Source organism: Lissotriton vulgaris, chromosome 4_1, assembly GCF_964263255.1.
Source record: "Lissotriton vulgaris chromosome 4_1, aLisVul1.2, whole genome shotgun sequence".
Lineage (NCBI taxonomy): Eukaryota > Metazoa > Chordata > Amphibia > Caudata > Salamandridae > Lissotriton > Lissotriton vulgaris.
This window is the reverse complement of record NC_141691.1, coordinates 674,647,617-674,660,810: the sequence shown is the minus strand read 5'-3', so window position 1 is coordinate 674,660,810 and position 13,194 is coordinate 674,647,617. Positions and strand designations below refer to the sequence as shown.

The following is a 13,194-nucleotide window of genomic DNA, read 5'->3' as shown; positions in this document are numbered from 1 at the left end:
TCATTTGTGTGCCAACTAGCTTTATCAGTAAAAATATGTCTATGCAAATTTAGTAGCAATTTCAAAGGGAAATGTGCTGCCTGCAAATGACAATGCGCTTCCGCACGATGCTTTAGTTCTATTAATAAATCTCCCCACCTCGCCCTTTAAAGATAGGCGGGTCACAAACGTTTGTTGTTCTAAAAAGTGGTTGTGGTTCTAAAAAGTTTTGGAACCACTGGTCTAAAGTAAAAAAAAAAAAAAAAAATTAAGCATATATCAAGCTATGATCATGCTTGCTAATTAAATGTATGACCATCTCGTCTTCATTGAATTTGCAGGAGCTTTGCCAGTGCCGCCCAAGTGACGGAAACTGCTCGTGTTGCAAGGAATGTATGCTCTGCCTCAGTACACTGTGGGAGGACTGCTGCGACTGTGTGGGTAAGTTGTGCATTGAATTACTTATAGTAATTTCATTTTGGAAACTGGCAGCTCATTCTTTCATGCAGAGGGTGCTCGGTGTGCATCATAGTACCATGTTTCTCAATATGGGTAACGGGATGGCTCACAGTTTTTGGCACAGTGTTTAATTGCCATCTAAAGCACAGGGTTTAGATCGTGCCTAGCTGATTGTGACTGGAAGTTAATTACCACCAACAATGTTTTGGTGAACTGGAGGAGTCGAGCTTGGTGAGTCTAGATATCAAAATGCGTGAGATCTTTCACACAGAAAAATTCTTCAAAATATTACCTAATCTTGAGCCCTTCACTTTTTATTCATAGGCAGATATGTGGTGAACTGTCTGTTTTTCCCTTTCGTGTGTCTTTTAAAACACTCCACAATCATCCTGGTGTATTTTTAGTTTCCTCACTTTTTTATGTTTCTCTGGGTAGGTCTTAGATCACACTTTTTAGGGTGATAGCACGCTTTGTGAGCATTTGCGAGGAGATTGACGGTGAATACTAGAAAGCTAAGTCCCACCCTCCCAAGACATTTTTTCATATTCTGGTTGTCCTGCTTTTGCCAAGATTTTTCACATCAGAAATATATGACCAGAAAGCCTTACAAAGGCATAGAGGGGAATTTGTCAGTTTGAGCCTTAGCATTACCACCCAAATTGGGTACACATTATTTTATTTTCCATATGTGCCAAATTGTAATGGGTTGTTCTGTTTCGTGAGCAGAAGACCAGCTGTTGTCCATGCATGGATAGCACATGCACAGCATTGTGCTGCCAAATAGATTATAAGAGGTAATCACAGCAACACAGTTCTGCAGTTGGTGTTCAATACTGTGTATATAGGGGAAGATTTAAGCACCGTGATCCTTTTTGCTTTAGCCTTTTTTATTTTTTATGAATCTGTTTATTAAACAAACACAGACATAAGCAATCGTCAAATCAGCTCAATATCAATATATGCATGACAATTAGAGGCAATACTTCTTCACATCATACACAGTAAGGGCATTTCAAGGAGGAAGCAGATCATCGAGCTCAATGCTCTGTGGGGGATTTCAAATGTCTCCACAATATGACTTCCACGGTGACCATATGCGGGACCACTTTCTAGGACCGCCTCGGACAGTATACACTGTCTTTTCCCTGAACATACACCAGTCCATATTCGTCTCCCATGCCTCCAGTGTGGGGGGTGGGGGGTGCTGCTCCCCATGCCTGAGCGATATTTCTTTTGGCAAGCATGAATCCCAAAGTGGCCAACTGTGTTTGATGGGTGTTCAAGTCAGTTGGTTCCCATATGTTCAGCAGGCATCTACGTGCTTCAGGGTAAATAGTAACATTGAGGGCTGCCCTCATCACTGCATTAGTATGTTTGAATGAGTGTGCATTCCCATATAATGTGCATAAAGGTGCAAACTTGATCGCATCTTCTGCGACAGTCTCCTGTTTATGCTCCCCCCATCTGTACTTGCAGAGGGCCGGTCATAAATATCCTATGCAGAATTTTAAGCTGTACTAGCCTTAGTCGTGCTGGAATGGCCACTACCGGAGGAGAAGATATTGCCTCCTGCCACTCCTCAACATCAATTTCTATGTCATCTGCCACCCATTTCTGTCGCAATACTGAGAGAGGATCTTCCAATGTTATGTGTTAATTTATTATAAATTAATGAGATGGTCTTATCCGGGATGTGACCATCCAGTATTCTATCCTCCAACAAGGATGATTCGGGAAGGGACGAGCCCTTTGGGAGGAGTGAATGTAGTGCATGGCTAACCTGCCTGTAGCGGAAAAGCTTAGTGTCCGCTAGCTCGTTTTGACTCTGGAGAGTGGCAAATGGTTTCACTTCTCCCCTTTTCCATATATCTTTAATTTGTGAGATGCCAATAATGTCCCACTTATCAAACCCTTTTGATGTTCATAGATTACCTAGTTGTGCAGAATCCCATAGTGGGGTAGCTAACGTCAGTCTACGTTCCCATCCGAAGGATCTATTTGCGGTGTGCCATACACTGACTGAGTGACCAGTGGGGCCTGTCAGTCGAGGCCGGCCAGGTTTCGAATAGAGTGATCTATTATAATTCACTCCTGGGTGAAGCCACTTATCCATACGGTATCCTGGTTCGCAAGGCCACCGTATGCGCCATGATTGATAATTGCTAGGTGTGCAGCCCAATAATATTTCTTTATGTCTGGAAGCCTGATGTAGCCTTTTTTCTTGATGGCTCAAATTGTCCTCTCAGTATGAGCCTTTACCATGCAACATATAGTATTTCTTTTACTTCGGAGACTGGTAGCTTATTTTTTCATGCAGAAGGTTTTCCATGGATGTCATAGTACCATTGTTGATACCCACTGTGGCTATTGGCCCTCTGAATCTATTGCCCATAACATGGCAACTGTGTGGAAACAAGTGGCTGTCACTCGTTAAACATTCTGACAATGACCGCTCTCAAAGTACGGCTTGTAGCCTTTAAATACTAGTTCTGTATTACTGTTCCTTACATGCACTGGTACTTGCTACAAGGGGTTTATTTTGGTAATTACAAACAGCTACATATCATTAGAAATCTTCTAAATAGTAAATACCTGCCTCTGTTGAGGCTCTTTAAGGGAGCAGCACTTGGGGTTAGTGATCAACATAACAGATTAATGTATTCTCAGATATATATGGTATTAATTTTCTCTGTACTGTATTATTTGTGTGTACTAGAATTAGGATCGCATGTGGACTGGGCGTTTCTAAAAGAAAGAAAATGTACAATTCTGTTAATCAAATCAAAACTTACATAGCATGAAATCTGGGCTTACAAGTAAAAACATATGCAAAGCTCCAACTGACTGGTGCGGCTCAAGACAAGAAAGCAAACGTGGTAAGGACGTTTATTCCCAGTGGGTTACAGATTACCCAACTAGCAGCCAATCTGTTTAACGTCTGAAACAAACCTAAGTATTGATGTTCACACATGATTCCATGATAGGGATTGCCAAGATTATCACTTTCGGCTTTAGTCTTTCTGCGAAATCCTACTAAAATAACCTCTACCTTGATGTTTTTGGCCATGGCACTAACTTAAAAAAGCAGACGTTGTTGCAGATGGCCAAGTTCTATTGGAACCACATATTGCTTTTTTGTTCCCGGGCTTCTACAGTGTCTTTCTCCATAGGCTTCTTCATAGACTTGATCTTAAAATAGTTGCAAGTGGCCATGTATTGTATACTGCATGGTACTGATGGAATACTTGCCTCTGTTTGTAATCCAGTCCCGGTTCTTATCTGAAAGGCAGGAATACTGCTGGATTCTTTACAGAGGCCATCTCAGTGAATTTAACTCTTCCTTTGTATACAAGCAGTGGCAGTGTCAATAGGTCTGGCTTTAAAGGAATGTTGTATGGTAATAAGAAGCATTGCAAGTAAATAGCATGGGAATGGATATGTATTTGTGTGGAAGCAAAGAACTGTAGATTAATATTGGTTTAGGGTAAAAGGTAATTGGCAGTTGCACTGTCAAGTGAGACCTTAAAATGCATGCAGGTTAATAACTGCCCTCCTCCCATCTGTGCTGCTGCCAGAGAAAAACAACATAATTTATCTAGCTATCTGATAACCTTTAATATCCAATAATTCCACTGTCATGGTGTGCCCCTAAAAGTTCAAGCTTAGACAGCTCGATAGATAAACAAAATGATTACAGCTGCCTGGAGAGCACGTTTTTTGTGGAATCACAGAACTTCTTGCCAATCAAAATATTTATTCCAGGCTCTCAACATGTGGGTGCTGCCAAAGCCCTTCTCTGGTGTGCTCACATAATTGTCTGGCGACAGCCAGACCATAAACAGGTATGTGTCTCTCTGGACACAAGGAATTGTGAAATAGATCCCATATGTCTCTCCTCCAGGTGCCATCACTGGATACTGGTGGTGGCTAGCAGAGACTATTCAAAAGCCCACTTTCAGTAAATTCACCACTCCCTCCCAGTGGGAGCCAGAATCAAATTCATAGTGCTCCGGCTTACCTACAAATGCCGCTCTAGGAGCACCCTGCCTTAGCTGTAAAACCACGTCCCTCCACTGCAAACCTCATGGAAGCTGTTCCTCTGTCAGTAACCTCCTGTTGCCCAGTCTTGTCTCCAGAAATGTGTGGCGGGAAGGCTCTTTGTAGCCAAGGCACCCCCAGTCCTGGGTTACCATTTAACTTATAACTTCCCTTGTTGTAGACAAAACGAAAGCCAAGAACAAGGGTCTGTTAACTGACGACGCCCCCTTGGTCTTGCAGTCTGGATAACGTGACATTGTCCATTGACTGAATTGATGCTGTCCTTCACCATACTTGTATCTACCATTACTCTTTTAAAAAAGAAATTAAAATGTATTACATTTTAATAAAATACAGAGTAAATGAAAAAAACTGAGCAAAACAAACCTCAATCACCAGTCTGTATTACATTCCACTATAAGGCTCCCCCTGCACATCACATCATCTTGAAATGCATATCAATTTGACATCACAGGTCACATACACCAGGGATTCCAAACAGTGCTTCGCACTCATTGGGTTCGGCAGCCCACAGTAGGTAATAGGAGTACGAGGCCCTCTAGGTCGGAAAGGTTTGGGGAGGAGTTTGTTGCTCAGGTTGATCCTTACCACATGTAATGTCCAACAGCCATTGTTTGATCGCTTGGTCCCATTACCAATGCTTCCCCACCAATTGTTTGGTTGGCAGCAGGGGTGTAAATTTAAGATTTGTGTAAGGAATCCTCTGCACACAGCCACCCCGTCAACGGAGAGATCTGCAAGGGAACCCCCTTAATTTGTTGGATAATGTCGAAATCCATGCCCCAAAACGTAAAGGTCTGCGAACAATTCCAAGCTAGGTGGAAGAAGTAAGCATCCTCTGCTTCACAGCGGGCATATCTAGAGTCCTTCCCCAGTCCTCGCTTGTGTGGCATTTCTGGTGTGTACTTTACCCTGTTAATGTACCAGTAGTGGATTATTCACAGTCCACAGTTCACAGTCCACAGTTCTCCAGTTGGTGCACTGCAATATTCCCAATCATCATCCACTAAAACGACACCTAGATCTGTCTCCCATCCTGCTCTGGTGGGGCTATCCGGGGCAGGCATTTCTTCAGTAGAGGCTAGAGGCCCATAGGAATGAATGGGAATTGCAGGCGCAATTTGCGAGTACTAAATAGGTACTCACAAATTGCGCATGCAATTTCAAGGGTGCAAGGGGGCCAAAAGGCCACCCTGATGCACCCCTGAAATTGGCATGTGAGCACATGTGGCTTACACACATGCCCCAAGGGCATGTGTGTGTGCCACATGGCACTTTGAAAAATAAACATAAGTGCATTTTTCAAAGTTTTTGCAAATTACCCTCAACTTGAAGTTGAGGGTAATTTGCGATTCGGAAGTGCATGATGCATTTCATTTAGGGAATCGCAATTTGCGATTCCTTAATTGCATTCGCAATTTAGGTAATCGCAAATTTTGCGATTACCTAAATTGCGATTTTGAAATTGGGTTGATGCATCCCAAATTCAGAAATACTGGACGCAAAGGGGCCTATTCGCAGAATCTGCCCGTTTGCGAGCAGTTTTTACCATGATGCATGTGCCCCATAGTGTGTACATGTATATGTGTTTGCGTATGTGTGTCTGCGAGAGTCTCTCTGTATCTCATGAGAAGATTAGGTACACCTCAGTACACATGCAGTCCATTAAGGGAACTTTCAGGAGCTCATTCTGCACAAATCCACGCCATGGTTACAGCCAGAAGTGTGTCACTCAAGAAATTCAGTGGTCCGCCGGATTCTCTGCTTGCATGTTTTTATCACGGTATTGGAATAAAGCCATCTCTGCTACCTCTACTGCAAGTGAAAGAGAAGAATAACTAGATTACGTTTGGAGGTGTGCGCACAGGGTGTTTACATCTTTCTCGCTCTGCTCTGAACTGTACAGTCTGCTTCCAGATTATGTGACGAGGCAGGGCTAGAATGATAGCAGTTGTTCTTAGGATTAAACGGGCCAGTTTCTTAGGAAATGTAGAGGAAGAGTGGAAAAGAAAGGTAGCATTAAAGGGCGAGATGATTTCCGTACTGGATGACCCCAATCGAGAACCTGAAACACACGTATAGGAAAGCGGCTGACATGCTGATGTCTGATAAATCGTAAATAAATCGTAAATCATACGTTCTTATATAGCGCCTTTCACCGTAAGGTCTCAAGGCGCTTGCTTTGGGAACCCGTCCTGGCCTTTCCCTGCGAGATTACCCCTACTGGGCATCCCAAGGTGAAGACCAGGCATCCCATTGCGATGGGGCCGTAGTGGAGATTAAGCAAGCTATTGCCCAGAGTTGCAGAGTGTGAACCCACGATTCGAGTAGGCACCGAGGCGAGAATTATCGAGTCCGTGGACTGATCAAAGGGAAATGTTGCTGCTGTACTTGGCCGCCATGCCGGTAACCAGAGCCCTGTGTGGCTGTAGACCGAATGAATTGGGAGCGGAGAGTGAAAGAAAAAGAGTTCACAAAAACAACACATGAAGATGGAAGCGTAATGATACAGTAGTAGGGTACTGCTACCTGGGAGGATATAAATGACAATAAGGAGGGACAAAGAAGAAGAATGAGCCACTAGCAAGTAAGCCTTTTTGTTGGAAAATCGAAGCGACCAATAAAAAGGTACGGAGTGTGCTCTAAGCCCACAGAGTGAATATAGCATGTCTCAAAGAGACAGCGCATGCGCTGACTAGGTGTGACCTAAAAAATGTGGGTTGAATCAGGCAAAGAACGCACATGAAAGAAACACAGGTCTTATGGCTTTTGCAGAGCTTCCTGCTGCATAAATGTTCATTGAAAAACAAAGTTGTTGACCGTATTAGGGCAATAGTTCTGGGAATCCACTAGATAATTATGAATTGCACATTCTGGTAACCATCTCCTACACATGAGGCTCCATTGGCATATCTGATTGAAGGCTTCAAGAGGTCAGAAAACAACTACAGCAAGAACCCTCCACGCTGTTCAGTTGTTCTGTGGCAAACATGGAAGCCTGAGGTGGTAATCAGTGTACTGCAAAACGCCAACCTTACAGAGAGGGAGAATCCATTATCATGATAATATTATGCCAGCTGCAACACTCTATTCAGGGCATTGAAGATAAGGTTGAATCCACTGAGAGCCAATTAGATGTGATGATGAAAACAAGACTTTTTTTGCCATCCTTTGGTGCTTTCTCAAGTCCAAACAATCAGATCCAAATGCAGAGAAATGAGAATGGCTTTACACAAAAAGAATTCAGATCCTGCATCCTGTCCTTGGTTATCCGTTGATTCCAACTTGGTAGTTTCTGACACAGGGAAAGTAGAGGTACACACTGTATTAAGGATTGTAGCCAGGTACCTTGGTCACAAAGGGTCAGGGTCTGGTACAGTAAGAACTGACCCGTGGATCTCTAAATTAAGGTAAGTGGCAACTCAAACGGCAACCAGGAAAGAGGTTTAAAGTCATTTTTATTTGGACAATTAAAACCATTACAAGCATCTGCTCACATGGTAGTTCAACTGTGTCTCCAATTCGACCCAAAGAAAAAAGGTTAGCCAAAGGGGAAAAGGTGATAACATCAATGAAGTGTATGTGCTGGAAAGAAGAGTTCAAAATCAGTGCAAATAAGTTAAGGTCCAATCATTGATTATTGCTTTTAATCATCTTAATAGAATAGTTTGCAAACCTCCTTGTTGACCTTGAGAAACCGGAGTAATTAATGAGGTATATCACCTTTCATCCTGATTGAAACTGCCTACGAATGTTAAGACTTACTACTGAATGGTGGAAGGATTCTCATCTTCTGGGCCTCCCAGCCGCAACTCCAAGAGTTGCAGCTCGTTGGAAAGGATGTTATTGCTTTGGGTTTGAAGGCCATGATCTGGCATATTGTTCGTAATGTACACGTTAAGCAACCATGTTTTTTCCTTGGACAGATGCCTCCAAAGATCTTTTGGAGGCATTAATCTGATGTGAGAGGATGGAACAGAAGCATCCTTAAATCCCCTCCCCTGTGTATTTTAGAGGACTGCACGATTCAGACACACATTGTTGCTTCGAACTAGGTTCAACTGAAACGGGTTGAGAATAATTTTCTTTTTTTCAGTACATATTTTTTGCCAATTGATCTTGTTCTCTTCTTCTCCTATCATCTATCGCCCTCCCCCACCTTTCATTCAGTTTGTTTAGATGAAGACTGTAATGGGAGAGTAAGACCTGATTATAGGGACGATGAAGGAAAGAAAATGTTTGTTTAAAATGCTTATTTAACTTGGAGGCACTACGAAACAGAATAAAAAAATTACCTTTTAGTGAGCCGATTTATTTTATTGTAGTTTTGTGCTTTTTGTGAAGTAATACTACACACTGTAAATAGCAAAACCATAGGGTGCTGTGTTGCTACACAATTCCATGTGCTGCTGCTTCGAATAAGAAAAAACATAGATTTTGTGTTTGGCGTGCCAATTTTATTATGTTTACCGCTTTTCAGTTTTACTCTGTTCACATTTCACCAGGTTTTTTGTGACTAAATGTTAATGGGGAAACCTACCCAATGTGTGAGTTTTCCCACACAACTCTTAATCACATTTGAGATCAATACACTAGGTAATGACCTTTGCACACATTATCATTTGTGTATAGTGAAACCGTATTCTGGTGCAACTGTAATGGTCATTTCAGTTGAAAATAGTTGTCTGTAAAGAGCGTGCACTACCACACAATGCTTACTCCACACAACGCCACGCCACTCTATTCTACACCACTCCACTCTATGACATGCCACTCCACTCTAAACCGTTCCGCTCTAAGACACTCTACGTCACACCACGCCACTCTGCTACATGCCAAGCCAATCCACACCATTCCCTCTACGTCACATGCCGCTCCACTGTGTGCCCCTCCACACCACTTACCCTACTCCACTGTACCCACTCCAGTTTACCCCACTCCACTCCATTCTATCCCACTGCACTCCAATATACCCCAATCTACCCCACCCCACTTTGCTACAATCTACCAAAATCTACTACACTACAATCTACCCCACTCAGTCTGCCCCACTCCACTCTGCCCCACTAGCCCATTCTAATGCTATCTACCCCAATCCACTCCACTCCGATCCAGTCTACCCCACTCCCTGTAATCTACCTCATTCTAATCTACCACATACCACTCTACTCCAATCTGCGCCACTCCAATCTACTTCACTCCACTTAACCTGACCCAGTCAGCCCACTCCACTCTACCCCATCTCACCTACCCCAGTCACTGAACTCCACTCAAATCTTTCCATAGAGGGACATTTAAGCCCATATATATAATGGGAAATGTGAAACTAAAAGTCCAGAATGCCATGTGTTTTTGTTTAAAATTCCAGCCCAGGATGTCACATGTGACTTAGCTATTCTTGGAAGGCAGACCGGGGAAGGACATTGTGTCACCCTTCCCATGATATCCAATTGTTGAATATTGTACGAGTCTTCTCTTTACGATTTATTTCATTATGGAAAGCTTAAATCAAGAAATTACCTTCCATTTAAGTACATTTGCTGATCTATTTATGTAGCAAAGTCAGGGAAGCACCATTAATCACAAGGTGTGTTCTGGTATAAATAAATAATATAGCAGGTATTTAAAAAAAATCACACATCATTAAGCCGCACGCGTACGTTGACAACGACCTGAAGAGAATTACATTGTCGCGTAGCTACAACCGACTGCTAAATATAGGCGTTCCCTCATCCCTTATTTGACTGTCCTGCAATTACAATTCACCGTAATAGACCGTCATTTTATGTAATCAGGAAGTCATTACTAAAAATATAGCAGAATTTGGGTGTGAACAGATTCCGAGTTAAGTCCCACGCCCAAAATGCAAGCGTACTAAAATAACTCCACAGCGTCACCTAATGATCGAAATTACCACAAAACAACTGGAGATGTATACAATTATTAAGACTGAGGCATGCGTTTGATCTTTCAAGTAATTCATATTTTGTGAACTGTGTGAATGAAGCATGAATTCTAAGCCAAGTAATGGTTGTAAACATATACAGTGCCTTGTTGCTGTGGTAAACCTTTATCCGTGTGTTTTTCAAACTCGGGTTGTGCATGAGAGCTAGAAGTCTTTTATAATTGATAGTCACCCGCTTGTGCTTTTGAGACCTAAATTAGTAGCATTCCCCTTTTAATTCATATTGAGGGTACTCCCTTTGTGAAAAGAGGAGAGTACACCCTGCCTCCCTCTGCAGCTCGCCACAGCTCTTAAAATAAAACCCCTGCACAATGCAAACACTCTTAAGCGCTCTGCTCCCAGGATTTGAAAAGTATCCGCGTCCGATGATCTTAGGGTACGTTTTCTGTGATAATTCCTACCATGACTGGTAATTTTAGGTGAAGTTTTATGCATTTCGCTTTGCCACGTTAACTTTTTTTTTCTGTTTGAGCTAGGTGTGGCATGTTCTCATCACAGCCTGCAGCCGGTGATTTTCTAACCTAACATTATTGTATGTAACGAGCTTTCCAGTAAACCTGATAATGGTGGGATGCCAGGGCCTGCTCTCCCAGGACTGATCATAAATACAGACTGGTAAAACCACAAAATGGGGCAGATAAAAAACCCACTCTGTAATAATTGAAAACCAGGGCAAAAAAAGAGCACAATTAAAATGGGGGCAGCAGCAGAAAGACCCAAGGGAAGGTCCCATCTCCCCATAGCATTGAATTGTGATGGTGCAGAGGATGAAAATAAAAGAAATAGAAACATGACAAATTAGAAATTCTGGAAATTAACCGCTGGGAAAAATGAGAACCCCTCAGCTTAGATTTCTGCATTTCTCTACATTGTCCATTGGGAAGATAGTTTTCATTTTGTTTTTCATGAAGCTTTATTCGGTTCAAATAGATGACCATAAAAGCACATACAACAACATGATAAGGAAGATAGTTATGTATGGACTGCTTCATAGTCCTAATAAACAATGATGCCCATTTATATAGCAGTAACTTTCGAAAACTGAAGTGCCTCTGGATGTTCTGAATAGAAGTTGTTTCTACTGAAACTAGTGGTTAGCATTTTTTCCACCTCCATAAGAATGAATGGTGGAATGGCCCCTGTCAGCTTGCGAGTTTGTAACATGGAGGAACCTAGGCCTGTCTTCAGTTATGCCCGCTTGCCCTGTCTAGCCTCTTTTCCACAATTTTCTATGCCTCCCTACTATGGCGGGCTCAACACCGGTCTACGATTGTGCAAGATGACAGGATCTACATTTTCAGTGAGTAGTTATTCCAGCTACCTTACCCCTTTCCTTACCTTATAAAACTTTAATAGCTGGGTATTTAGGTTGGTTTGACCCTGAATCTTTTTGGTTTAGTTGTGCTTTTTTGACCTCTGGAGCTAGACTCTCAGCGATGGGGCACTTCTTCTGAAGTAACTATGCACTATATAAATCCCATTATACATTTACCCATCCTCTTGAAGAAAGGATGTTGGCAAAGCACTCTGTCGCATTTCAATCCGCGTGGCACATGCTCTGTAGTACACCTGGGCCATATTACAAATAAGGTGTTGTGTCCTACTGTGGTCTGTTTTGCATCTTTGACTGGGTGTGCAGTGATCTAGTCCTGGTAGAGGCATGAACTCTCTTCTGCCCTGGGAGCAGCGTATTAGTGAAAAACAGGCTGGCTTTTTCAAGCCTCTGGTCCACTCTTCACTGAGGGAAGAGGCCAAAACTCACATTTAAAGGGGCCAGGAATCCCCCTCCTTGCAGGAGTGTGCAGGTAAATGCCTGGGGGATCCCCGAGACCACCTGCCACCGCACCACACAAGGGATATCCGGAGACAGGGGGGAAGACGGGCACTTTGACTCTAAACCCGTGTTTGTGATATAACGCAGGTGCAAAGGATTCCCTCCTTTGCAATGGGCTATGCAATAATGAGAGTGGGGAAACACCTCCTTTGGGGCGTGGCCCATATTGCAGAAGGGGCAGTGCAAGAAGTGTCTGCAGCCCCTACGGTGATACCAGTGTGTACAGCAGGGTGCAAAATGAGGGCACGCACACCTATGGTGCCATTAGGGTGGATAAAGCCATTGATACTAGCAGCTGCGTCAGGATAAAGCAGAGCTTTTTCGGTGACCATCTGAGAACCATAAGCATTTTCTATCTGTGAAAATTCTCCTTTTACCCTTTAGGTATTCTGTTATCCAGGAAAGGAAATTGACCCAATGGGCTATGTTAATATATGGGAAACTAATTTGAATCGGTCAGCCAGAATTCCTTTGGGTATTTATGCTGGATTTGTCAAATAAGAATTGGTCTAAGCAGTCAAGTCTAAGCACGAGTGTGACTAGCATTTGATCCAGAGAATTATGTGAAATGCATTCCTTGCCCAAATTCACCCAGGTGGACAGTGACCAGGAGCTGTATTGTGCAAAGTGCCCTGGATGCAGTAGGTATGTTTTTTTAATAGTTTTAGAAAATAAGACAACAAAATCAGTAGGAAATACACGTGGAAGCAATATCATTAAGAAGTGGAAGGGCCAGCAGCACTGTGGTCATCACCTCCAAGAGGGAAGAACATAGGCCCAGGATATAATCCAGCCCCACCACAAGCCAATACACCATTCACCACCACAGTCCCCCAGGTGCCCATCCATTCCCAGAAGTTCTGCAGCAGAGCAGACACATTGTACTGATGCAGTAGGT

General features: G+C 42.9%; 1 protein-coding gene across 2 annotated transcripts in view; it reads left to right on the top strand.

Moving 5' to 3' along the window:
• The window catches only part of TWSG1 (twisted gastrulation BMP signaling modulator 1), a 117,269-nt gene that overhangs the window by 59,550 nt on the left and 44,525 nt on the right, over positions 1-13,194 (top strand). For both annotated transcript variants that reach the window (XM_086964947.1, XM_086964946.1), the window contains exon 3: positions 321-420. In XM_086964947.1, the coding sequence (XP_086821073.1) occupies positions 321-420 (100 nt within the window). The remainder of the gene's footprint in view (positions 1-320; positions 421-13,194) is intronic.